Raw genomic sequence first — 26116 nt, forward strand, 5'->3', positions numbered from 1 at the left:
GATGAATGACTTTGACACAGCAATAACTTTTGACTGCATTTCAGCACTCGGGCTTCCTAATACAAGTGTTATTTGATTTCTTTCAATATTTAAATTAGAACAATCTCCCTGATAACACTGCAGCACTGCATAAAAAGAAATAAATAACTGCACTGTCACTGTGGTACTCTCCTGGTCCATTACACAAGAGAAAGAAAAGAAATCCACTGTGCTCATCCACACTCCTCTGTCCGCTGCTGGAGATCTATGGCTATGGACTGCGCCACGTCACCGATGCAGCGCAGCTCCTGCAACTGCTCATTGTGTAGCCCTGCTAGGCGCTCCAGAGTAGCGGCCTGGTGCTCGGCCACCTCTCTCTGTTGCTTTGCCTCGTCGGCGAGGCGTTCGAGAGCAGCAGCCTGCCGAACAGCTGCGTCTTTCATCCCTCGAAGCACCTGGAAATGTGCCAGAAATGTTAATCGCAGAAGAGCACTCTCTGTGGGAAAGGAAGTGGCCAAACAGCATTCATAAATTAGCGAAGTTTGCTGAACAGGCAGTGCACCATTTGTATGACACGATGCCCTGAAACTCATCTCTCAACTCCAGCCACTGCAAGTTTCCCATAGTTCAGTTTTTTAATGGAGATGTCATTTCATAGCCCTATCACACGAGTACCCACGAACTCTCTCGTCAACCGAGATGCAGTTCGTGGCACATTATCTCCCTTACGTTAAGGAAGTTAAAGCTTTTTGCAAAAAAAGTTCGGCGATCTTCCTTGATGATGGAAAAAAAATTCAAACAAAAAACAGCTGCAGTAAGCACTTATAAACTCATTAATATTAAAAGTTTTTTCACTGCATAATCTGTTCATAATGTGCATTTAACAAAAAGGAACTACGCGTAAAAAAGTAGGTACTCTCTCCACCATGCCTCACCAAAAACCATCATGTCACCATTTCTAAAGTTTCTCCGAGTCCGCGCCTTCCATCCTATCTGTGCCCACCATGGTGTTTACATCTCTGCAACTCATTCACTTCTTATTGTGGTGTTGCTTATTCTATTTCAACACTGCCGAAATTCATAGCAGTGGTTGAAGCGGGTTTTCTTCCTTCGTCGACACCGGTAGTCATGCCGGCACTACATGTGAGTTGTGTGACCTGTTTGTAGCAAGGGCTTCGTGTACTAAATGCAAGACTTGTGCTCATCTGATATTGTAAAAAACATTGCGATCTACATGGTATCGCAACTTCACAGAGCTCGGTGACAACTTGATGTGTTTGATAATCAGAGTATGTAGAGAAAATATGTATCGAAACAAATATACACTGTTGCCAGCACTCCTGTCAATCAAAAATGCTTTCAGAGAAATGAGACGTGACATTTTGCATGCACAGAAGGTGCAGCAGCACCTAATGGGCCTCTTGTGGCTTCTGTTGAAATCTTGTAAAGCTTTCGGGTGACATTGGTGTAACTCTGTCATACTGCCTACAGGAGTTCTACATTGATGAAGTTTAAAGGGACCCTGAAATGATTTTTTTGAAATTTTGTCAGCCTTCAGGCTAGAGCATCACTAAGGCCACTAAGAAGAATTATATAGTAACCTCCTCAGCTATGCTTTGCCTCCTCAACTGATGAGACTTGCTGTCATCGCTGGAGATTGCAGAGTTCGCATGAGTGCACTTGACGATTTGAGCTTCGCCCAGTCTAGACCTCCGAGATGGCACGCTGACAGGTTGCGCGCAGTCTCGAAGGCAACCACACAGTGCACCCAGCAGCACGCACGCCATCTGGCAACAAAGACGAACATCGCAGAGTGGTTGATGTGTGCTCCTACAGGTGCCGCCACCTCACCAGCCGAACTTGCTTCCGCACATTCCATAGCCAACCCGATCAGCAGACTGAGTGACATCGCTTTACCAAGGCATGTCGTTTTGTGCATAAGCAGTTGAGAATTAGGCTAGGCTGAGTCGCAGAGATCTTCAGCGATTCCCAGCTTTATAGTGTTATAAGAAATCACACAGTTTATACAGTAAAGGATCCTTGGGACTTAATCTATCGGCCTAATGTGTTTGTACAAAATTGTCAGAACTGTTTCAGGGTCCCTTTAATAGAGTTTGGTGACGGCTGTATGACAGGGGCAAAACTTCGGTGACCGCAGAAAACCAGCTCAGATGATATTCACTGCAGGAATTGGGCAAGCCCCTCTACTAAGCACAGCAGGTGCAAGTGTAAAATAATAACACTGCTCGATGAAGAGCAGCTTGCGAAACAGGTGCAAAAGAAAATGAGAAAAGGTAGAGAGGGAGAAAAAGAAAGAAAAATAAACAAAATAAGCACATAAAAAGGTAGACAGAGAGAGAGAAGCTGAGATAGGGACAATGGGAAGAAAGAGAAAGAAAGGTTGAAAAGGCAGAAAAGAGAAAAAAAAATCTCAAAACAAAGAAATAGAAAAAGAAACTGATACAAGGCATAGAGACAGAAATAAAAATAAGACAGAACAAAGATGCACACCTAGCTCTGCTCTCCCTTCAGGATGACGCCACTAGCGGCCATAATTTTTTATTGGAAATAGTAGTACTGCCACGTGACTAATTCACGTACAGACGAACTGAAAGGCCGAAGAACATCAGCAGACCAAAGAATGTCAGCAGTCCGAAATCCAAGCAATCGCAAGCTCGGGTCGCGCGTGTATATCACCAATGCTCTGGCTTGCCTTGCTTGCTGCTTCGTCGTCATCTCCCATTGGTCCCTACAATACATGCACTGCCGAAAGCTTGATACTGTAAGAAAAAAAAATTAACACTTCACTTCCCATGAGGTTTCCACTTAATCTTTAGTATAACTCCCTTTGTGTCATAGTTTGCCCTCAAAAATCAGGCACAGTGTATGGTGGAAAAGGAATTCAGTAAAGAGCCCCTTTGGTAAATATTGAATATATATTGCTCCATTATACACACAGTTCTTGCTTAAGACGAACAATACAGAAGTGTTCGTTAGCTTTCCCATAGACTCAATGCAAAATAACCTGCCTAAGTTGAATCACATAACAGGCCTCTTCTGTTAAGCCGAACTCTCGCAGCTACATACAAACAACGATGGGGATTCTGCACAACAAACATTATAGTCGTAATGGGAACATTCAGGCGAACAAAAAAAGCAAAATGAAAAAAAAAACTTACTACCAGGAAGACTCAAAGCAAATCAAAAGCAAATTCCAAAGTGAGGAACGAAAATGAAACAAGTGTAAAAGAAAAGTCAGCACATAAAGCTGGTATCTCCCTCACCCCTAGCCTATAGGTGCAGAAAGGGCCAGCTTTATTAGTAAAAAAAAGCAAAAAAAAAGGCTCCGTCTTTTTGTATTTTCCTTGCCTTCTTCAGTTCCTCAACAGGGGTACAGTAGAGCACAGAAGAACACAAGAGCAATGCAAGGAGGGGGGGGGGGGGGGCAAAAAAAACTGGGGTGGAAGTGGATTTCAGTGTTTTGGAGTAGCTCAGGGAGCAGGAATAATGCTGTTTTGGAGCAGCTTTGGCGCAGTAAAAAGGGAGTTTTTAAGCAGGCGTGAAGCACCAAAACGTGTTTTTAAAAAAACGTGAGTTTGTCTTAAAGCAGCTGTCTAGCTTCACAAACATCACCAGAAATCAAAATTATTTCTGGGAATAAAAACTTCAATGGTTTTCACAAAACATTCAGTACTAATGAGCTTAGCAGACTTACTACCTTTAAAAGTGTGTTTGTGTGTTCCCGTCATTGAAAACCAGAGTTGACAGTGAAATAACATGGAAAACAAGAGATCAATTATGTTTATCTCTTGATTTCATTACCGCTATACTCAGTTTCACACACCACGTGTAATGCTGCAAATGTACCACTCCGCCTATATCGTAGCCAGTTTTCGTCTTTGCAAATGCTCGCACGAGTCGAGTAGTTGTCTCTGCGTGACATTTCTTCCAAAAAAAAAAAATGCAAATACTTTCTGGAGGGTACTTCGGGCAGCATCTGCTGTGGTACTGTATTTGTTTATTGGTGGCGGTCGCACACATCAAGAGATGCACATTTGTACTTGCACGCGCACTGGCACTTAGAGCATTATTCACAGATAACTCACAGTTACTCATGTTGGTGCCATGGATTTTACGAGGAAACCACGGCGATAACAGTGACCAGACGAGCACCAGCAAGCCCGATGAATGTACCGAATCACGTGATATAACTACACTGAATACCGATGTGGTTGCGTCCTATGTGTACCATAGTTTCGTAAATATACACTATAGGGAACTGTGGCGCTAGTGTCTATGGGGGCTGCAACGCAGAGCACTTCAGAGATCATGGGAATGATGGGTAGTACAGAGATCTGTCTAATATTCGTACTTCTGGCTCCACGTGTGTTCGTGCGGCTTGGAGCTATTGTCTCAGGAAACAAACATCAGCAAATGTTTAACAGTTGTGCTTCACCACCGTAATATTTTAGGCTTACCATTTTAAATGGGGTCACAAAATTCAAAAAGGTTCGTTCTTTCTTTTAAAACAAAACCAACACACAGCAATAAACAAAGCCACAAGTGCGATTCGCAGCCCGCAAGTACCAAGACCAGGCAAATATGTGTACTACCCATCATTCCCATAGTCGCTAAACGATCGCAGCGCCAGAGTCCCCTCTAGTTAATTTTAGGAAACCCTATCATGTGTACTATAGCCAACGCTCAGTCTTGCTTGGTTAGCAAAAATAATTGGCTAAATTTGGCAGTTTAAACTTCCAATCGACAATTACCGCTAATATTGCCATTTATACACATCCTGATGCAGCAGGTCATATTGGTGCAGAACAGCGCAATTGACACAGCACTTCCACCCCTGAAAAAATCCAAATGAAAGTAAAAACGGGAACAAAGATAGTCTGTACATTATAACCACATAAAACAGAAACCACATATGCGGCACTAGCACTCCCGTCAGAGGAGCCGTATGCATCGTCATCGCTGTCATACATTAGCGCCTGAGCACATGTTGGGGTCAGTTTGCATTCTTTTGCATGGTGCCTGTGCAGGCCGTATATGTTCGCAGTGAAATGCAGCAAATCGTGATGTGCCATTTTCATTACGAAAATGTATAACAAAAGAAGGTCATTTTACACATTAAATATAGCTACATTGTGATGTGGACTTGTGACCGTGAGTAGCGTAAATGAAGATATATTCAGCTGCATGTCGTTCAGAAAAAGTTACTTCGGGGTGAAAATATGAAATTATCCAAACCTCAAAAAAAAGCTTGCATACTTTCATAAGCAACTTTGCATATATTGGCTGTGTGGAGGCAGCGGTATGCAATGGAGGCATATCCAAAAGACTAAGTAAAAACCTGTAAAACAGCTTCTCAGAAGGTGAATAGGCATGAATATAAATTTTACATTTTCTGAAGGAAAATTGCGCTTGTCGCTTCCTTTTTGTATTTTTTTAATATAGGCAAAATAGGGTCGCGCTACAGTTTTATGGTTAAAATGTGGTAGCAATTTATTTAAATGCTGTATCAGTAACTGCAGGTAACTCCGGTTACTAATCAAGATGGCAACGCCCATGCAGAAGCGACTGCCCACTTCGATTCAAACTTGCGCTTGCAATTCGGTCATTACGTTGGCAGCAACAAATAAGTGGTGAAATGAGCAATCGCTTGATGGCATCTTACGCTGAAGATGAAGCTTCGCGTGAATTCTGTTGTTATTTGCGAGATAAGATGCCTGCTGAGCTTAACATGCCAAAAATTCAGGTATGGTTGTTAGAATTAGCACAAAATAGTGAAGAATACATTACTGTCGAAGCATCAGCACATTAATCTAAACCAAATACCAAGTGTCCAGTTTGTAACTTACGGGTCATATAAAGCACCATGACGACTTGACAAATTCGAAGTGGACAGCATCAGCTGTGATGGATGCAGCCATTTTTCTTTTTCTCGGTGATGTCATCTATTCATTTTGCTTGCCCTACATGTGCGAGCAGATGCCAGGGAGACACCGAACAGATGACATGATGCGTATCAATAATACATGTCGAAGGGGCTAATCACCCTTCCTACTGGCTAAGGAGCCCTCTAGCCTTCACTGTGCTCAAAGGAACTTCTGAGAGTATAGTGATAGTGATGTCAGTTTTCACCGCATGTACAACTGTTCAATAACAGCTGCACAGGCACACAGTCTCCAGTGCAAGCAGTGTGTAAAGTCTCAAAAAAAAATGTATCTTCATTTCTTTTAGGCACTAGAGGAGGACTGGCAAAAAAACATTTATACCACATTCTTTCCATTGCAGTATGGAGCTAAAGATGTACTCACCACGAGCAGAAACTTTGTTTGCCTGAGCATGCAACAGTTAATTATTCGGAGTTGCTACCAAAAGTGACCAATCACAGTACCGGTTTTGAAGAATGCCAAGAGAGGTGGAATTAGGGTGTTTTTTTCAGCTGGCCACACGAGCACACAAAACAGTGATGCACCTGCAGGATCACGCGCACGTAAGCACCATGTTCATCAGTGTGGCAGAGAGCACTCGCAAGAGTCGTGGCCGCTGACATGTACTCGTGACGTAGGTGGCTTCTATTTGTTTTACATTATTTCCACAGTAATCTCTATTTTACGAGCTGCTATGTGTCGTGCTCACTTGTCGTACACTTTAAAGTTGATTTTAAACTTTTTATGGTCTACATTACCAGTAGATATTTCGTGGATGATATGCATGCATCCACAAAGTTTGTCTTTCAAAACTTTTTTTTATGTCGTACTCCTTTAAATGCTACCAAACACAAAATAAAACCATCAACTGACCATGACGATGTCATTAGGATAGTGTGCGCTGTGGGCATGTCGATGCTTCATCCGACGTACTTTTTGCTGCGGCGCTGAAAAACACAAGCAATTTTCATTTTATGGGGACAGGCTAAACAAAATATTCTCAAAAATCGATTCTTTTTTTCGTTATTTGAAATGTGCAGTCTTTTCTGAGCCAGAATCAGTCATTTGTCTTTGTAAAATTTTTTTTCTCTAAAAAAACATATTTCAAAACTTGTGCAGCTGCTTGCCATGCCCCCATTCTTATGTAGCAAGAGATTCCTTGCAGTTCTAGCGTCATAGACTTATGAAGAAGTTACAATTTGCAAGCTGGAGTGCATTTTGGTGCATCCGGAAAAGAACGGGCCCAGAACAGTAAGAAAGAAAGAAAGCAGAGACATCAAGCTTTCTGTTGGGAAATCTATATCTGGCCGAGGACGTCTTAGTGGTGTCATAAATGGCAAGCACTAAAACTGTTATTGTTGGGCCATTAAAAGAAATAGAGCCAGCTTAAAGGACACCTGAAAAGCTCTCCTGTCCACATATTTTCACATGGCATCAAAGAATACCAATAAGTCTCACGGCCTCTGCTTGAATGATGCCGCAACTTGGTGTATATTCAACGATGCCCATTTGAATGATGAACCATTTGTTCATAAAAGGCACCTTCCAGCATCTCTTATTGAGGCTGTTAACCCAAATTATCCAAAACTGGCTCATCCAGAATTGCTTGCTAAATGCCTCCATGGGAAAACTCAAAACCACAATGAGTTGTTGGATTGTCATGAAAGAGCGCGCTCCAAAAAAAAAAAAAAACATTTTTCTTGGGTATTCCAGGGACGCGGCAAGTGCTGCATACTATGCAGCATATTACATCTCGAAGTCTTGAAGCTTTTAATCTTGATATATCTAATCAATCCTGGTCATCTGTATTTAAACAGAAAAATACCGATAGCGCATATGATGCCTTCATCCACATTTTTCAATGCATTTACACAAAACATTTTCCTTTCAAAACATTAAAATCTGCAAAAAAGGAAAAAAAAAAATGGGTCACTCAAGAACATTTGACAATGATAAAGCGTAAGCACATCTGTTATCACATTTTTTTTTACGTACGTGCTTTGCTGAATTTTTGAAAGAACTTAAAAAACTTCTAGATAGATTAAATGCTGAACTTCAGCACGCCAATAAAGCCTACTATCAGCATATTTTTGAACACACCAACGGTCAAGTGCAACATGGAAGCTAATTATTACCATACTCGGTTGTTATAATAAAAATGCTTTGCCTGAGTCTATAAACTTTTGGGGTAAAGATTTAAATGACGCAACACTCGCAAATCATTTTAATGAATACTTCATAAATGCAGTTGTGTTGTGCAATGATAACGCAGAATTTGTCGTCGGTTGTAGTCACATGAGCCAAAGTGTCTTTCTCGACCCAATAAACGAAAGGGAAGTATGCGAAATCTTCAAACATCTAAATATTACTAAATTGCTTGATGCCGATGACTTGCAGATCACACCAATAAAATATGTTTTATATTTACTTAGTGATGTATTACCCTATATATATATAACTTAGCTCTTGAACATGGTGTTTTTCCAGAAGAAAGGTGGTGACCGCAACACAGAAAGTAACTACAGGCCTATGTCGGTCCTTCCCATCTTCTCTAAACGTTCAGAAAAAACTATTCATGTCGGCATAACGAAATTCTTTAATAAACATGATGTGTTAACAGACGCGCAGTTTGGCTTTAGATGTGGTAAGTCCACTGAAACTGCGTTCATGACCTTAAAAAAAGCTATACTTCATAACTTTGAACAAAATAAATACACACTCGGCACCTTTCTGGATTTCAGTAAGGCATTGGACTTGCTTCATGATAATATATTGTTAGAAAAGTTAGAATAATATGGCATTCGTGGTGTTGGCAAATCTTTAATTTAATCATATCTTAGCAATAGGTGCCAAAGTTTTTACAATAATGGAAATAGCTCGTCATTTTTGCCCCTCACTTGTGGTGTACCGCAAGGCGTAAGATCCGCTGATGTTCAATGTTTACATTAATGATAATTTTCAACTCGACACCACAGTTAAATACGTGATATATGCAGATGATTTAACAATATCCTTGATGGCATTTATTTAGATGATATTATAAGTAAAGCAAATGATATACTATCAAGGATTTCATCGTGGACCAGAATGAACTGGCTTAAAATTAATCCAAATAAAACCAGAGCCATTGTTTTTTGTGCCAAAAATAAAGTACTCACTACCCATCAATCTTTAGTTCTAGAATCAGTGCCGATAGATATTGTTGATACCCACAAAATACTTGGATTTCATTTTTCTTCAAACCTTTGCTGGGATACACATGTAAATTTTGTTTGTAAGAAGCTTTCTTCAGTAACAAGAGTGATGTCTCGCTGTGGTAACATTTTGCCTCTCAAGGTCAAACTTCAGATATAACACATGCTGTTCAATTCACATCTAATGTACGGTACTCTTGTATGGGCCACGACAAGCAAAGCAAACATAAATAAAGTCATTACTCTGCAAAAAAAGATAGTCTGCCAAATTAGAAATATTCGGAACGACGCGTGAAACTTTCCAAGAACTCAATATAATACGAGCTGACAACCTTTATACATTTCGCCTATTGTACATTCTTTATTTCTCGAATTGGGAGCTCTTAAACTTCATTAAATCGCTTTCATGTCTCGAGCATCGTGTCATTTCAGTTCCCACAAAAATACAGACATTTGGTTTGTACCGTGTTTTCACACCACGTATAAATACCAAGCTTTGGCCTACAACGTTCCCAAAATACTTAATACGCACGAAAGTATGATCACCTGCAACAAGAAACAATTACACTCTCGTTTCAGCTCTCTGGCATCATAGGAACATGCGCAACAATTTTTTCTCACAGTCTCGTATTTTTCACAGTTTAATCTTGTGTTAAATACATTGTATCATGCTACATCTTGTTATCTTGCATACGTATGTACTTTGTGTTTCACGGAATGTATATATGTGGGCTTTAAAGTGCATAAGTGTCAATGTATACGATGGTCTATGCACGATGTACCTTGATTCTTAGAAACTCCTTTTTTTTTTATTGCAGAATCATAACACGTATTTTAAAATAATCAATTGTTAAATCATTTTTTGAATTAGTATGTATTGTTCAAGTTTTTATATTAGCACTTGCAATTTATGTACCTGTAATCATTTCGACACTACTGTCATGTGCACGTACAGGTCACGGGGGCCTTTTTCAAGCCGACGGCTTTTAGCCTTGGCGACCTTCCAGTTTTTGTCTGGTAAATAAATAAAGTTTGAAATATGTACTTTTGATACTGTGTTCACTTTTAATGATGGCAATATAACCCTTGTGAATGTTCTGAACTATTTTGGAATTTCGCCAGGTCAGTGCACAGTGCAAAGCCTATGCACTATTGAACTGCGTCGACAGTATTCTGCCGACATGGCTGCACAGCAGGTGACCAATGAGGCTTGTAAGGCAAGCCCTTTCAAAACGAAAAGTAAAAAATTACATTGGTGATGAGTATCTAGCTCGTGCTTATTGAATGGGTGTGTCAATTCGCTGTTATCTTGTTGTACCTTTGAAATAATACAAATTTTCATTTAAAGGCCCTCTTCAGGGTATTATATAAGGGGGGAAAAAGTATCAATAACAGCCTAATCATTATTATGCAATGCTAGAAAAAAATTAAAATGTTTGCAAAAATACAGAATATATTATTTCACTTTCAAAAGCGAAGCAAGGACAGTGGAATAGGCAGAACAAGTGGTAAAAATGCCGTTACAAGAATAATAGTACATGAAATAACGCTGCAATGGGTGGCAGATTACGGGTTTAAAAGCATGTGCCTAAACTTATTGGAGTCTTGCTGATTTACGACTTGTTCTGGCAACGCATTCCATTGCTTAATAGCATTTGGTAAGAAGGATTTGCTGAATGCTTTAGTATTACCATGTAAGCGTTGAACACTGAGGTTATATGAGGTTTTCTCAGAACACACTCTTTTTGTACTTATGTTCCTTTTTCTCAGCAACCACAGTATCTAAAGTCATAGATTTTGGCCAGTATTTAGATAATGTAATAGTAAATATGCTGAAGGTGGATTATTGTTGCGTGAGCAAGCACTTTTCTGCAACATAACATCTCATAGCCATTAACGAGGTATAATTACGTATCTGAAGTAAAAAATCTACAAAAAATTTGCATTACAATTTGCAGTGCTAAATCTGCTTTAGTAGGAAGAAGAATGGCTCATGATCACAATGGTAGTAATACGTAGCCCTTAAGGTCATGGAGAAAAAGGTACATAAACATCGCCTAAAATACATGGCGGGTATAGAGCTTACCCTTTTTCGTTACATCGAAGGCCAATGTACAGCATTTCTGCATGATTTATTTATTTACGTATTTATTTCAACATACTGCAGCCTTTAAGGGCTATCGCAGGAGTGGAGACAGAGCATGAAAATTTGCAATACAATGCATAATGTACAAAGCATGAAGATCAGTGGTTATTAATGTACAAAATGAATTCTTTATTTGATAGATTTAACATGACTGGGCAATGTATTTTATATTTCAATAGTGTGGACAAAAAAAAAACTGTATACAAATTTGCTTTGGTAATTAAAAAGAGACATGTTCAACTCGCGACGATGTCTGGTGTAAGTTGGTTTGGCGAGTGGTGATGTAGTCAGTCAGAAATAGGAGACCATGGATAGTGAATGACAGTGTAAAAAAACATTAAAGATTCAAAGTTATGACAAAAAAAGACAGTATCAAGCTGAAGGCTACGAAGACGGGAACTAGGTGAAAAACATTTTTCATAGCAACCATATAAGACACACTGCTTCTTTGAAGACAGATTCAATTTTTTATGTTAGATATTTTGTGAGGATTCCATATGACAGAGCCGTACTCGAGAATTGGACAAACCAGGGTTTGATAAGTCAGGAGTCTTGTGTTAGTTGGGGCTAAACGTAGAGTATGGTGTAGGTACCCAAGTCTTCTAAGAGCATGGTTACATATTTCAATGTGATGTGACCAAGACAAAGCCTTAGTAAATAAATGACCTAAATATTACTATTCAGATGCATTTTCCAGAGGTGAACCATTAAATTATTAAGCTAAAGAAGAAAGAGAGCATTTAGTAAATGACATGGAGACAATCTTACGGAAGGTAAATTGCAACTGTCAAGCTTCACACCATGATTGGATTGATGCAAATAAATAATTAAGAACGATGTTATCGTTGGGGGTTTTAATCGTATGCTACAAGACGCAGTCATTGGCATACATGCAAATTGTAACAGGAATGTTATGTGGTAGATCACTCAGGAAAAGGAGAGGGCATAATATGAAGCCGTGAGGTGCGCCAGACTTTACCCTGGAAACAGACGATTGAAAGACTTATACTGCACACACTGAAACTGATTGGGAAGGAAAGAAGAAATCCAGTTAACTAATCGTTGATTTTTAAGGGCCCCCGACACCAATTTTGGAAACCCGAGATGGCTGTGTTGTTTGGGAGTCCTCCGAGCGGGTGCACTCCTGATCGATTATTAGTGACGAGCATTGCCTGTAAGATATTTCATTTTAGTTTTAAAGAAAGGATGTGTGCTCGTCTGAGTATTCAGGTGCAATCGACATTTTCTTTGGTTTGATGTAAACGGGGGCCCCCTCAGTACGTTGCAGAAGTCAAGTAAGTGTTGTTGGCGTCAGAGAATATTTGCGGGGCACGCACAATACCTCGTCCAGCAGCTGGTGAAGGCTACTGTTCGTCACACCTTGCTGCCCAAGGTGGTTTTGGCGGCGTACACCAGGAACACGGATTTAGACCAAATTATTCTACCTCCACCGCCGTTATGACCCTTACTCAAGCAATAAACACTACATTTAATGAAAATAAATTAGTAACAGTTATCTTTCTGGACCTCAAAAAAGCCTTTGACACCGTAAATCACAGAATACTGGTAAGTAAATTACCACATTAAGATTTCCGTGGGACCATATTTCAACTTCTTTCAGATTACCTGAAAGATCGTCAACAGGCTGTAGTAATTAATGATTTCATGTCTTCTATGAGCCATTTGAGTACTTGTGTTCCCCAGGGCTCGGCGCTGGGACCATTGCTCTTCTCCTTGTACATTAATGACCTTCCGCAGATATTACAGCCTTCTAACATACTGATGTATGCTGACGATACTTGTGTCATAGTAACAGGTAAAAATCTAACTGATCTTGAATCGAAGTATAATATGGAACTAGAAAAGGTCGCTCATTGGTTATCGAATAATAAACTATCTATAAATACCGATAAGACTAAATGCATCACATTTAGCTCTCGGTTAAGATTCATTAATGCTAATGACATACACATAAAAATTCACGATTCCCTGATCGAGCAAGTAACCACAATTAAATATCTGGGTGTCACTATAGATAACAACTTACATTGGCAGATGCAGATTCAAAATGTGTGTTCCAAATTAGCCTCAGGGTGTCATGCACTTACTCAGGCTCGTCAATATTTTAATACCACTACTCTACGAATGCTTTATTATGCTTTCATTCATTGTCATATCTCATATTGCATTGAGTCTTGGGGCGGCACGTACACAACTTACCTGGACCCGGTTAGACAACTTCAAAAACGGGCTGTAAGAATCCTTACTCATTCCAAGTATAACGACCCCAGCAAACTTTTGTTTTCCAGATTACTTATTTTACTTTTCGACAAGCTATGGAAATTAAAACTAGCCAGATGCATACACACAGTTATTAATTACAACAAACCTTTTCATGTGTCGATGTTTCCCGCCCCTTCTCGTTCTACTAGACAACTAACCTTTGGTAAATGGAATATTCCACGAACTAACAACGTATATGGTGAACGGCTTTTACAGTTTGTTGGTATTAAAATCTGGAATGGTATTCCTTTTGAAATAAAAATGTGTTCCAATTTCGCTATGGCACAAAAAAAACACTATTTAGAAGAATGTACTGATTTATTAATGTCCTGTCATAATTAGTCTGATGACTGTCTTGATTTCAATATGTAAGCAGGTGTTTATTCCGTTTTCGTTCTCTCGTGCATTGTAACGGTTTAGTGCGGTTATTTCATGCACTGAAATGTTTCTTTGCCGATTCTTTATTACATTAGATTGTAAAAACTTTAGTTTCTTTATTGATATTCTTTATTGATATTGTATAACTTTCTTAGTTACACTTTTCCGAAGTGCCTTTATAAAATCTTTCTTTTTTGGACCCAAACTAGCCTATGGCTATGGGTCCACGCAGTGTATGCAAATTTTTCGTAAAAAGTGTGACCAATAATATTCAATTCAATTCAATGCTTTTTTTTCTGAAGGGGACACGCTCACAGCACCCAAATTGTTTCCCCGCTCACAGGTCCCCCTATTTGTAAACGGCGTGCTCAGCGTCACTGAAACTTGAACGCACGTAGTTCCAAGCACATCCCCGCTATGGAGCGCTAGTTTCTTATGGTATTTAACCCTTCGTTCGACAGTGGGGCACATACCTCCCACTTTTCCTTCGGGAGAAAAAAAAAATTACCACAGTCACACATCCCAGTCAGACGGCGGTGAGGTGCTGCTATGTAACCCAATTCATTGTAAATTCATAAAAAAATGTACCGCACTTTCGAAAGGTGGCAGTAATGCCAAAAATCAGTTGAACTTTGTAATTCTTATGGCAAGGAGTGTGAGTATTTCCTTCGATAAGTTGCTGTTCGAAATGATTGATGTTTCTATTTTTCTGGTTCTTTAGAGACATAATTTTAGGTGCTATTCATCACGTTCATTTACAAATATGAGCCACAACTCATGCAATAACTGTGTCATATCACCGACGTATGTAATATGTATCACCATGTTTTTTGCTAAGCCTACTTGTTGTGAAGGATGCATGGAAACATTTGTTTTTATTTTATACGCCCTGTTTGCATTTTCGGAACCTCGCTTATGCGTGAGGAGACCCTGAATTGTTTGTTAGCCTTCCTGGTGACTCCAACTCCAGTGGCGTTGAGGCCGAAAGCAGCGACACCGACTTTGTGTCCGAGAATGCGCCGGTGAAAAGTAGCCATAACAGTGATGACATCGATACACAGCCAGCGAGAAAGCGGACAAGGAGGCTGGCAAAAAGAAGATCTAAGAGACCATCTGACACTTCGGCGCTCAAGTATGAAGATACCAGAAATTCTGAAGAGGAAGATGGACTTGATCAGTGGAGTACTTCAGAGCCAGTAAACTTTGTTAGAACTCCAAGGTATGAGACCCAAAATTTTCTCCAAAAGTGCCAACAAGTGCAGTTGAAGCAGTTGCGCTGTGCTTCACTGATGATCTTCTTGGCGCCATATTGGAGCGCGTGAATCGTGAGAGTGCCCAAAAATACGGACTTGAATAACCAATTCTAAGTGTGGAGAAACTGAAAGCTCATTTTGGTCAACTTTTGCTGATGAGTGTATCTCGAAGGCACCATTTCAACAACTAGTGGAACTGTGATGGCTTGTTCCACAGCCCTGAAATATCCTGAGTGATGCCATTCAAGCGATTTGAGGCAATCATGAACAGCCTGCGCATAGGTGACAGGAAGAAAGAAAAGAGAAAAATAAGAGAGGAAGGTACGCCCGCTCATTGAAGCACTCAAATTTTTTCGAACAGAATATACTCCAGTAAGAGAGTAAGTTGGGCCAGTTGGTTGGCATTCATTATGAACTTGTTTACAACACAACACCAGAAAACAGGTCAGGGAAGGAGCAAAACAGACAAAAAAGTCAGCGCCCTCTTTTTCTTTTGCTCCTTCCCTGTCCTGTGTTTCTGGTGTTGCGCTGTAAACAAGTTTATGAAGAATACACTCCTTCAGCCTACCAAGCTATTGATGAAAGCATAATTTCCCTTCAAGGGAGGTCCACTATGAAACAATACTAGCCTGTGAAACCCACAGAAAGGGGCTAGAAAATGTGGTGAGAAGCTGATTCTCAGACCAGTTACTTGCTGGAATTCCAAGTGTGCAAAGGAATAAAACACGAGTAGGCCATCGAAGCTAGGTTTGGGCGAACACATAGTCCTTTTGCTTTGCAAGAACACGCAGCCCGGAAGACAAATTTATTTTGATAATTAATTCACATCTACAAGCTCAGGGGTGCAACAACCGAAATGGAATTCGGTGAGATTTCTGGAGCAGAAAAATGTTATTTTTTGAGCACTAAAATCTGAGTTCGAAGCAGGTTACAAAAAAAAATTCATTTCTTATCACGAAAGATGAAATTTGGAGCAGTAATTAAAAGGCTTATATTTAGCAAAAGAAAAAAATATGTACTAACCAATCGCCATCCCCTAAATTGTGCAGAGTGAACATGAGCACCACTATTTCAAAAAAGGTATTATTTTTAACCACCCCTCTGTGTATGATAGAGTCTACATTAGCATTTGTCGCACCTGTCAAATCTTTAAAAGGACTCTGCAAATTAAATATGTGATCTTGTGATGCTGCAGACCCTGAAGTTCAGGAGATTTGTCAAACTGAAAATTAGGAGTGTTAGAAAGAAAAAAAAACTGTTTCAAACTTTTTTTAAAGCTGCAGTAATGCTTTGCTTTCGATCTGCTCCAAATTATTGCCAGTAACCTTTCTTATATGTCAGAGATCATACTAGTACTCACAATTATGTGGGGAATACCCACCTGAGTAATCGAAAAAATGTGCCGTGTCCCGTTACTAGTGCTAACAGTCCCTTTTTAATCTGACCAAGAGTTTCCGCAGGGCACTCGTGTACCGAGGCAAAGGTGGCTTAAGTAGCGCTCTACACGGCTTAAAACAAGGCCAAAAAATTTTTGATCCACAACACTCCCTCTCCGCCCCCTTTTTCTTTCTTTCATGGTGGGGCTCGGTTTAGGGCACAACTTTTCGGCTCGCTTACAAGGAATGTCTGACCAGATAATAACAATGGCGCACATCCATTGGCCCGGTGACGGCACCGGTTATTTCTCGCGGGGACGATGCAACTTTAAGACAGAAAAGTGCTTTATGTGCTGTTTTTATGGGAACCAATGTGGTCGCGGGAACGCCGGCGTTTGCACCACGCCAAGTTTGTTTGCGTGCGGAAAACACGGCACACGCTTCGAGCTTCACTTCCTAATATGCCATAGTCGTGTTTGCTGACTAGAAAATTCATGTTTCCCGCGAAGGCTATGGCAACGCATTCGTACCACCAATTGGTATCCGCTGCGCTCAGAGGACCGACAGGTGCGCAGTGTTTTCACTTTATTAAGTCGATCGAGTCTCGCAAGTGTCCTGACCTCATTAGTATATGTCTTACACTGTGGTTCAGGGTTAGGTTCTGCACGCTTAGACTCATTCATGAAGCAAACTGTGAGCATCTTGAGGCAGGCCGGACATTTTGGTGCAGCGTGGCACAATTCCAGCGAATTGCGTGGTTTTGGCACAGCTTAGCACAGAAATGGGGAGTTGTATCAAATTTGGCCCGATTGGCGCAGCTGTTGCATCCCTGCGAGCCTCTTCAGGGTTCGTACTGGTTTTGAAGACATAAGTTCAAGGGTGTTTAAGGACTTTCGAGGCCCGAAATAATATGACCCATATTAGTATTTGATCTCGTAATCATCATAAAAAAAAACAACAAATTTATTGAACCCTTACTGAACAGCCTAAGACGAGTTGAATTATTGAACAGTTTAAGACTCGTTTAAGACTACAGCGGAGCACATGGAAAGTGTTCATGAAAGCTCCAGCAGTTTTGTTATGATTTCTTCGTTGATGTTTAGCAGTTCTTGTGTTTTGCTTCTTGCTGCTTTCCTGAGAATGTTTGACCTCACTGTGTGTGTAACATCACCTGTCTCTTCGACTTTCAAAGCCAATTCATCTGCTGCAGCAACTGTTGCTTCTAGCTTCACTTTCTTTCTCCTTAAATTATAAATTTCGTCCTCCACAAGGCACCATTTTGAATCATTCACTTCTTCTTGTTGCTACCTCTTCCAAATGTGCACAGTAACGATGCCTTGCAGATGAAACAGAGGTCTTCAGTTCCTTTGTTATAGGGATGTTAAGGATTGCACCTGCCTAATCAAAGGCATCAGATATAGCACATTGCACGATCCATGACAGGCTTCTGAGGTTTTTCACAGAAACTTGCTTGTTTACACTAAACCTTCTCTCAACAGCTGCCTAGCCGTGGCTCAACACAAGCAAAAGTTCCACTACTCTCCATAGCTCACTGTACGATGAGTTGAACTTGAGCAGTTCTAAAAAAATGTATCTAGCCTATTCGAACTCTTTTCGAACAAACGCAGCTTGTGCTTTTCCATCTGTAGCATTTCGGCATACTCAGCAAGCACAGTGTATTGACGGTAATCAGTCAACCTTCCAGCAGCGATGAGCGCATTCAGACATTCTTCAGACCTTCTAAACATTGGTCTAGCTTGGTGAACATTTGCCAAGGATCCAGCGAGGAGAGACCTCTAACCAAGGAGAACTTCAGAGGACTCTTCTCAAGAACCTTTCTCGTCACACTGAAAAGGCATTGCTTACATTCCATTTTAAATACAAATGTTTCTTTTGCACTGACCTTAGATTCCTTCAAAATTTGCTCAGCTGTATGTCTAATGTCCACTTTCTCAAGTGCAGTGTGATTGTTCACATTTTTAATGTTGATTTTTAACAGGCTTGTCAGCCCACTTGATGCAGAGAGAACTGAGCACTTCAAAAACTTAGTGCGCAACTTCCGGACAATTGCTTCAAAATCGCTTGCGAGAAAGAATACAAGTGGTTAGTCCACCTGATATTCCATCAGGAAAGGCTTGAGAATTAGTGCAATTGCGAGGGCGAAGTTCAGTTTTACTTGAATTAGCGAGTCCCCACAGAAATTTTGCAAGTTCTGAAATGGAGCGCATTTTGGCTAGTTCACCTCTTTACGTCTTGCAGACTCGATGCGCAGTCGCGGCCACGTCTGTGTAGAGCGCTCGAGCAGCCGGTTTTTGCTCTGCGGGCTCTGAAGTGGTGTATCAGGAGCATGCACAGCCTAGTTGTCAGGCTGACCACGTCAGGGCCTGATACTGCCCCAAGCTTTCGCCCCACAGAACAAGCACTGGCTGTTTGTGTGCTCTACGCAGACATGGCTGCGGTTGCACACTGCCACATCAGGCCACAGAGCCAGTGCACGTTCAATCACTGGAACATTTTTGACCCAGCGATAGGCAACAATCCTGACAGAAAACATTGTCTTCCCGGACACCATTGGGAAGTCCTCTCACCTTTCTGGGGAATCTTCAAATAACAAACCTATACTAGACAGGAAAATGTCCAATCCCCACTAGCTCACAGTTACACCTGCTCTGTATGTGTTGTGCTCCACGTGTAGACCAAAAGTGCCTAAATCAAGACAGTTTACCTGATAGTTTTCTTGCAAGTGCTTCTGAAAAATTTCAAATATAAAGTTTGGTCCGTCCATGGAAACTTCAAGAATCTTTGCAAGTGGCAATGGCTCCAGTGCCTTCAACAACTTATCTTCAATGTCATCCGCCATTGCATGGCCCAAAAAAACGGACGTCAAGTACCTGATAGTTATCCTTTGAGATGCATACCAGTATCTGATGTGAACGTACATCTGTTTCTGATGGAGGTAATCATTTGCAGATTCATTAAACAAAACAATGTAGTAATCATACTTCTCAATTGCCTGGTGGACGAACGATTGAAAGAAGGGGCCCAAATTAAAGCACGCAAGGTAGCGCACTTCTTTTCTTTACACATAAAGGCCTTCGCCACATCGCTGTCGGAAAACATTTTCCAGAACATTTCGCTTGCGTGTGCAGATGAACTCTACGAGTAATGTGAAGTGACAACCTTCAATGCCCACAATATCTCTGCTTCGGTCCCTGCATAGTGGGCTTTGCACGCAGTATTCAAATCTGAGGACTGCGTTGGTACTGAACGAATGAATTCACCACTCTCGTTGGGGGTCACATATTTTATCAAGGAGCTACTTGCTGCGTCCTTTATGCTGCCGATGTGCTTCGCACTGCTCTGATGGATTTTCAGCGCAGACTTCCCCATTGATAATAAATCGAATGTCTTTGCACATGGTCTGCATCTAGCATGATGTGAACTCATTGGGTCCGGCGCACTGCCAGTGCATTGCACACAAACACCACTACATCTACGTCTAACGCGCGCAGCATAATACGTACTCTGATGAAGTGAACGGGAAGTGACGAACAAGCAGGCTAAATGTCCATTGCCAATGAAAAATGCACACACAATACAGCAACATGAGTGCTGATGGCGGATTTGTGGTGGACACGGAGGAAGGATTGGCTTGGATTGGAAGGCCACTTACAACCGCTCTCAACGTGGTCGGCTGCTGAACGAACACTCGGCATCGCTTAAGGCCATAAACTTTTTACATTCTCACGGTGTTGTTGTTGGCGGTGGTTGTTGAAGGAAGAATGAGACGCCCAATTTCTGCAGCCCATATGGGAGCACGACACAGCATCTCACAGTGTGACCATAGCAGCGACAACTGCCTTCCCTTCCGACCTCCTCTCACGCGCAGCCCGAGTCTGCCCCGCAAAGTTCTTCTACACTTGTAAGATTTGTAAAGGCACTTACATTTAAGTACATTAGCCATGCACCTTTCAGCAAACAATGTGCGAACGCGATGCATTTTTTTTCCCCTCCGGTAATCGATCGTTTTTAGTGAGTGGGGGACGCTGTTTCACTGGGCACTGAGAAAACGTTAGCAAAGCATCGATACCGAAACAAACATTACTTAATAAGATTTGTCAGCTATTCTTCAATGGTTGTTGCTACTTTACAAAAGAAAGAAAAATAATCTAAGGACTTAAGGCACCGTGGACGGAATTTAAGGGTTTTAATGCACCACTTTCAGGTACCGCAATATTCAAGGGTATTTAAGACCTTGAAAATGACACTTTCAAATTCTAGGGTTTCCAAGGTTTTGAAGGACCCGTGCGGGCCCTGCTCTTATAGCAAGCTGTTCAAAAAAACAATAATAATAACATCCTTGTTGTTGGGACTGTGGGTGAACAGGAGAGGCCTGCCCAAGAAGATGAAGGAAGACAACAAGCTCAAGAAAAGCGAACACATCTGGAAGTCCGAAGGTCTAGTTACAGCTTATTAGAGGCGTGACACTAAGGATGTGCATGTTCTATCAAAATTCCACCAGCCAGAAGACACTGCGGTGGTGACACGCAAGCTGTCGAATGAATCCTTCATCGATGTAACATGCCCTAAGGCAATAGCAGACTACAATACCCGGGTGAATGCTATTGAGAAGTTTGACTGGAAAAAATATTGCTACCGCACCGGCATATGCTTCAAGAAGCCTTGGTACAAAATTTTCAACTTCCTTTTGGATGCGGCGATTGTGAACTCATTTCTTCAGCTCTCATTGAACAGTAACATTTCGTACATGTACTTCTTATTCCTTCTTGGCCGCCTCTTGAAATGAGCAGAAGTTCAGAGGGCAGGGCAGTTGGCCCTACCGCTAGAAAAAGAGGGGGCAAAAACGTGCCCAGAAAATAGCCACTGTGAATGATGACGCGAGATTTGCTGGACGAGACCACAACCCCGTGATTGTCCCCAAGAGGTGCAAGTGTAGGTGGCGTTCCACTGTTGGGAAAGAGGTGTGCACAAAATTTCTATGCTTGGTTTGTGAAGTGCCCTTCTGTACCACCTGTTTCGGGCCATTCCACGCCGAGAAAACCCAATGAAGTAGCCGTTAGGAGGTACGCTAGTGGGACAGTATTTTACCACTCTTGAAAAAGCTGTTCGTGCATCAGTGGGACAGATATGTCCCACTTTTTTGTTAATAAACAACTGGCTTGAATTTGATCAAAGTTTCATACTATTTCCTAGAAAGCCATATGAAAATATCACGACTGTTTTTGATTTGATCATGAAAAAAAAATACAGGTCAATACAGAAAGTTCGAACTGATGCAAAATTGTTCTGAATTAACAATGCTAGCTTCAATAATATGATCCCCCCCCCCCCCCATCAGTAGATTTAGGATCCAATTTCAGAATTACCAGATGCAGAGCTACAAATTACACTAAAAATGTAGCAAACAACACTTTTAGTGTCTGGGGTCTTTTAAGGATACCAGAGAGCTTTCTAAATAGTCTAGTGCTATACAATATCCAATACTCTTAAATAATGAATAAAGATCACTTCGATTTGGTAACCTACATCGAGAGCCGCGATGATATCATGAGTGAATTCGCTGAGTTGGGTAGGGTTCTGTAACCACGTCGAAATCCATGTTGAGATTCAGATGAAATGTTATTTGACTCTAGAAATTCAATAATGTGTTCTCATACTATGCATTTAAGAATTTTGCATCAATGAGATGTAAGAAAAATTGGTCTATAGTTCAATAAGAATTTTTGAAAAATGATACTGGCATAGCGACAAGTTTGTAGTGAATATCTAGTAAGGAATGCAATAGGAGTGGCAGTAACGTTTCATGTGCACATAATAAGTAGTTGGCGCTAAAAGCTTGCAGATCACAAAGACTTGCCAGATGCAAAGCCTGTGCCACCTTCTTCTAGCTCTCCAACAGGTACATTGCTGCAAGGTGGACAGCTGTACTGATGGTCACCTGCTGAGCAAAGAAAAAAAGTGACTACAATGCAACATCAGTGCACACTGTCACTGCATGCTGCTGCACAAACATAACAAAACCATAAACAAAAGAACACAGTGAAACTTACCTGATATACCACTTGTTCCTTCAGCTGTGTCAACAGACACCCTGCTGGTTTGCCTTGCTTGCAGCAGGGTGGGACCCTGGCTTGGTACTGTGACTTGGCTTGGATCAGTGGCCTCACTTGTGGCAGACTCTTCACTTAGCACAACCTCTACCGCCATGCTGGGGACTTGGTCCTGTACAGAAGTGCCAGATATGTGAGCCAGACACTGCTATACCGAAACCGCTAGTGTCATGCTGCACTAACGCTGGAGGAACTGATGCGGCACTGGCATGACACTTTCATGACACTGATGCACTTAAGAGCTTGAGATTTTGTTCTACATCAATTGTGAGCTGCTCATAAAGTAATTTAGATTGTGGTCACTTTATATACTATACCATACTTGTGTTTTGTTTAAATATTGGTTAGCACACTCACTCCTCTCTAGTAATGTTTGCGAGCAATACCCTGCAATTAAACGAGTACTGACACTAATTTTAAACATCTCCGAGTTGTCACTTTAAAAACAATGGTGTCGAGAGCCCCAAGAAGAGTATTGGGGTCTGTGAGAATGCATCCAACATATTTTTAACACTGCTACTTTATAAAACACTTTTAAAATTTCCTCGATTTGGCTGCACTTTCTGCACTAGTTTAAGAGTGCTGCACTTTGGTTCTCGATTCGGCGAGTGCAGCTCATGCCACCTGTGCTTCTGCACTCGATTTGACGTTGTGCTGCAAGAGTTCATTGGCACATAAGCACTAGCTTCGCCGCGAGTTCTCGTCTCGCGCAAGTAGGGCTAGGTATACTGCACTTTTGCTCTCGATATGATTGCTGCACCGAAACAGCTCGTGTCATGCTGCACTAACGCTGGAGGAACTGATGCGGCACTGGCATGACACTTTCATGAATTGCATCCAGAAGGTGCAACAAAATTGAGGACACCTTCAGTTTCACTCAGTGACATGCCATCACAGTGTAATGTCACTGAAAGACAGCAGCTTCTGACGCACTAGCAGCATATTCGTCACCTGCACATAGAGCACATAACCAAAAATGAGTGAATTATCGTCAGGTGAACCCCAACCGTGCTTTCTGCAACATAAGCTGAATGCAATGCAGGACACAGAGTTCCAAAACACAGCGGAACTGTGCTGATTTGTAGAAGTAATGCCAACAGCAGCATCACTGGCTTGCTGATACTCAGCGATGAAAACTGTAAAATCAGAGGTTAACACTGCATATAAAGGAAACGACAACCATCTCTTTTACAATGTCTTAAGAATGTGTTGATGCTACTTTAATCTGGTAACATCTGGCTGCAGGTGCAAATGTGCTTCTAGTGTGTACAGAGGCACACGTACGGAACCTCTCCTTATATACATTTAATTTTAAAAAAAGCACAAATTTGGTACAAGGCCGTGACAAAATCCCCGACCAAATAATGAGCGACTGACACGCTGCAACATTGTTTGAGAGCCACTGAATTTTTCGAAGTAAATGTTGCAAAGTAATGAGAGAAATAAAAGCGATTATACTCGATTACACCGCTTACCGCATTTTCAGGAGCCTCGAAGGCAGCATCGGCAACGACTGGTCGGGGCAGCGTTCCTACGACATCGAGGATGCGCAACCGCCACCTCGGGAGATAGTTTCTTCTGCAGATATGCACAAACGGAGCTAGTAAAGTGAGACCAAAATAGTAATAACAAAAGCGCCCACTCACCCACGAGTCGCGAGTTGCCTCGCTTCATGCACCTGCCTGCGCCACCAAGCACGCCACGCGGGTGTCGTCTTTGAAATGGGGCCCAAGGCGTTAAGCTTCGCCGCCAGTTGCCGCCAAAGAGCACGCCTGTCGAACTCCGGCAGCGGCTCGGGACAGACCACATGAGACCGGCGGGTGAGAAGGGGATGCTGCTCCATGAAGCCAATGATGAACTCTTTCTGACTCTCCGAAGCGCGTGGGCCAAAACCGACGTCCCGGTGCGACGGCATTCAACCGCTTTAGGAGCAAGCTGCACGGCAGAACTTGAAAGCTTGCGAGAGACACCGCGACCAACAGCACTGTTGACGTCTTCAAAATGCGCGCCCATGCAGCAGAAAATTCACAGGCCAAGTGTGCCGTTGCGTAGATCAGCCAGGAGGCTCGGCCCACCTAGGAAGTGTTTCGGTTCACCCGGTGGCACGAACCTTTTCGAGGCAAAAACGTTCGGTTCACCTAATAGCCGCTTAAAACCGGCTTGACTTGGCCTAAAGTGTATGAATAGATGGCGTTAAATTCGGTGTGTTGAAAAACATTTTTCAGGCGATTTAGGCGTTCTTTATTCTGTGGTTCAGGTAGAGTTCCTCACTAGCTTCTGACACACAGTCTGTAGCGGGTTCATCGTATTCTAGTCGTGATGTTATTTTTTCCGATGTTGGTGTTGGATTAGACTGTAATCTGTTTGAAATGGCGAGAACCACCTCTGCCCGTGAGGTCGTGGTTATAAAGTGATTCATACGCAAGTCGCTGCCGCTTTTGTTAATTCCTGTGATGTCGCCGTGTTCAGGAGCTTCTCATCCGTGCTTATCGAGTAGTTAACGTCATTCGCCCGAAGCACAGAATTAACACCTACCAGCCCGAAGTGTTTGCCACCAAATCTACAAGCAATGACAACGAGCATAAAATAAAGGCCTTTGGAACGCGATTTGTGAATATTGGTCTGATGCATGTACTACGCGGATGTATGGTAGGTGCATGCGTGTTGCTTGAGGACCGATCAAACAGCTGGTGTCACTTGGGAGGAAGTATATACTGTGCCAACGCTTTCATTGAAGCTTGTCCTTGCGTAAGTGCGCGAGATAGATACGGAATGCACAAGTTGGAATTAGAGAACGTTCTTGTCCGAGTGGCTTTATTAAGCAGTCACAGATGATTGCAATTTGTTTGCTTAGCAGTGTGTGTTTAGATTGGGGTAACAAACAGTGAAGGTAGTTGTGTGTGGGTGAGGAAATTAGTTTTCTTTGTTGCGGTGCCTTCCAAACAAATCCGTTATTTCTTCTTTTCATTGCGTCGGTCTCTTGATGTGGCACTAAATTTTGCTATGTGCTCTTCGTGACACTTTCTCTCGCTCTAGAATGCTCTAGTAAAAGTTGACGCTAAAGTTCAGCTGAAGTGTTTAAAGTTCCTTGCAGCTAACCACAGCAACATTTCTTTGTCTATGTGATTAGTTGGACGCACGTTATTTGGCATGCCTTTTATAACGCAAAACGTTTCTTTCTTTTTTTCGTTTACTGAGCAGTCCGGAAAAAGTCGGGGACATTTGTCCCGACTGGGACAGCGCGGGCAAAGTCTTGGACAGTCCAGCAAAATTCGGGACGGCTGATAACACTAGTTTAGGCAAGTGTATAGAAATGAAAAAAAAATGTAATAAAATAGAAATTTCATTGCTGGGAGCATTGTCGAGCTTCAATTGCTAACCCGTAAAGGTCTTTTCAAAGTTAACATTGCCGCAATACAGCAGTGTCATGGGGT

The 26116-nt window shown here is 41.7% G+C and overlaps 2 protein-coding genes and 1 pseudogene across 8 annotated transcripts in view; 1 reads left to right on the forward strand and 2 right to left on the reverse strand.

Moving 5' to 3' along the window:
• LOC119178713 (ATPase WRNIP1-like) overlaps positions 1-26116 on the forward strand; it is a 208895-nt gene that overhangs the window by 146482 nt on the left and 36297 nt on the right. Inside the window, exon 8 of one of the 2 annotated variants that reach the window (XM_075877363.1) lies at positions 6283-10164. The exons of the other annotated variant lie outside the window; for it this stretch is intronic. Coding sequence (XP_075733478.1) covers positions 6283-6372 — 90 coding nt within the window. The 3' untranslated portion in view covers positions 6373-10164. Of the gene's footprint in view, positions 1-6282; positions 10165-26116 lie in introns of those variants that run through there. 2 annotated transcript variants of the gene reach the window in all.
• Positions 24-24829, reverse strand: LOC119178714 (uncharacterized). Of its 6 annotated transcripts, XM_075877724.1 has the most exons (7): positions 24329-24828; positions 24158-24260; positions 22623-22794; positions 22430-22513; positions 6795-6868; positions 2693-2759; positions 300-434 (listed from the first exon to the last, which is right to left on the reverse strand). In XM_075877724.1, the coding sequence occupies exons 1-6, from the start codon at positions 24595-24597 to the stop codon at positions 2712-2714; spliced, it is 750 nt and encodes a 249-aa protein (XP_075733839.1). In that variant the 5' UTR covers positions 24598-24828; the 3' UTR covers positions 300-434; positions 2693-2711. The 6 variants fall into 6 exon arrangements, with proteins under 6 accessions (XP_037285848.2, XP_037285847.2, XP_075733880.1 ...); XM_037429951.2 differs by lacking the exon at positions 2693-2759 and having other exon boundaries at positions 24-434; positions 22430-22510; XM_037429950.2 differs by lacking the exon at positions 2693-2759 and having other exon boundaries at positions 24-434.
• Positions 15707-19411, reverse strand: LOC142770830 (uncharacterized; annotated as a pseudogene).

Source organism: Rhipicephalus microplus, chromosome 1 (assembly GCF_043290135.1).
Source record: "Rhipicephalus microplus isolate Deutch F79 chromosome 1, USDA_Rmic, whole genome shotgun sequence".
Lineage (NCBI taxonomy): Eukaryota > Metazoa > Arthropoda > Arachnida > Ixodida > Ixodidae > Rhipicephalus > Rhipicephalus microplus.

Excerpts from the sequence above, each read along its gene's own strand:
- LOC119178714 (XM_037429950.2), bottom strand. The coding sequence starts at position 24,597 with ATGCCGTCGCACCGGGACGTCGGTTTTGGCCCACGCGCTTCGGAGAGT. Across the intron at positions 22,514-22,622 it reads AGGAACAAGTGGTATATCAG|CAGGTGACCATCAGTACAGC; the intron begins GTAAGTTTCACT and ends TTCTTTGCTCAG. Across the intron at positions 6,869-22,429 it reads TGGCACAGGCTTTGCATCTG|CGCCGCAGCAAAAAGTACGT; the intron begins GCAAGTCTTTGT and ends TGTGTTTTTCAG.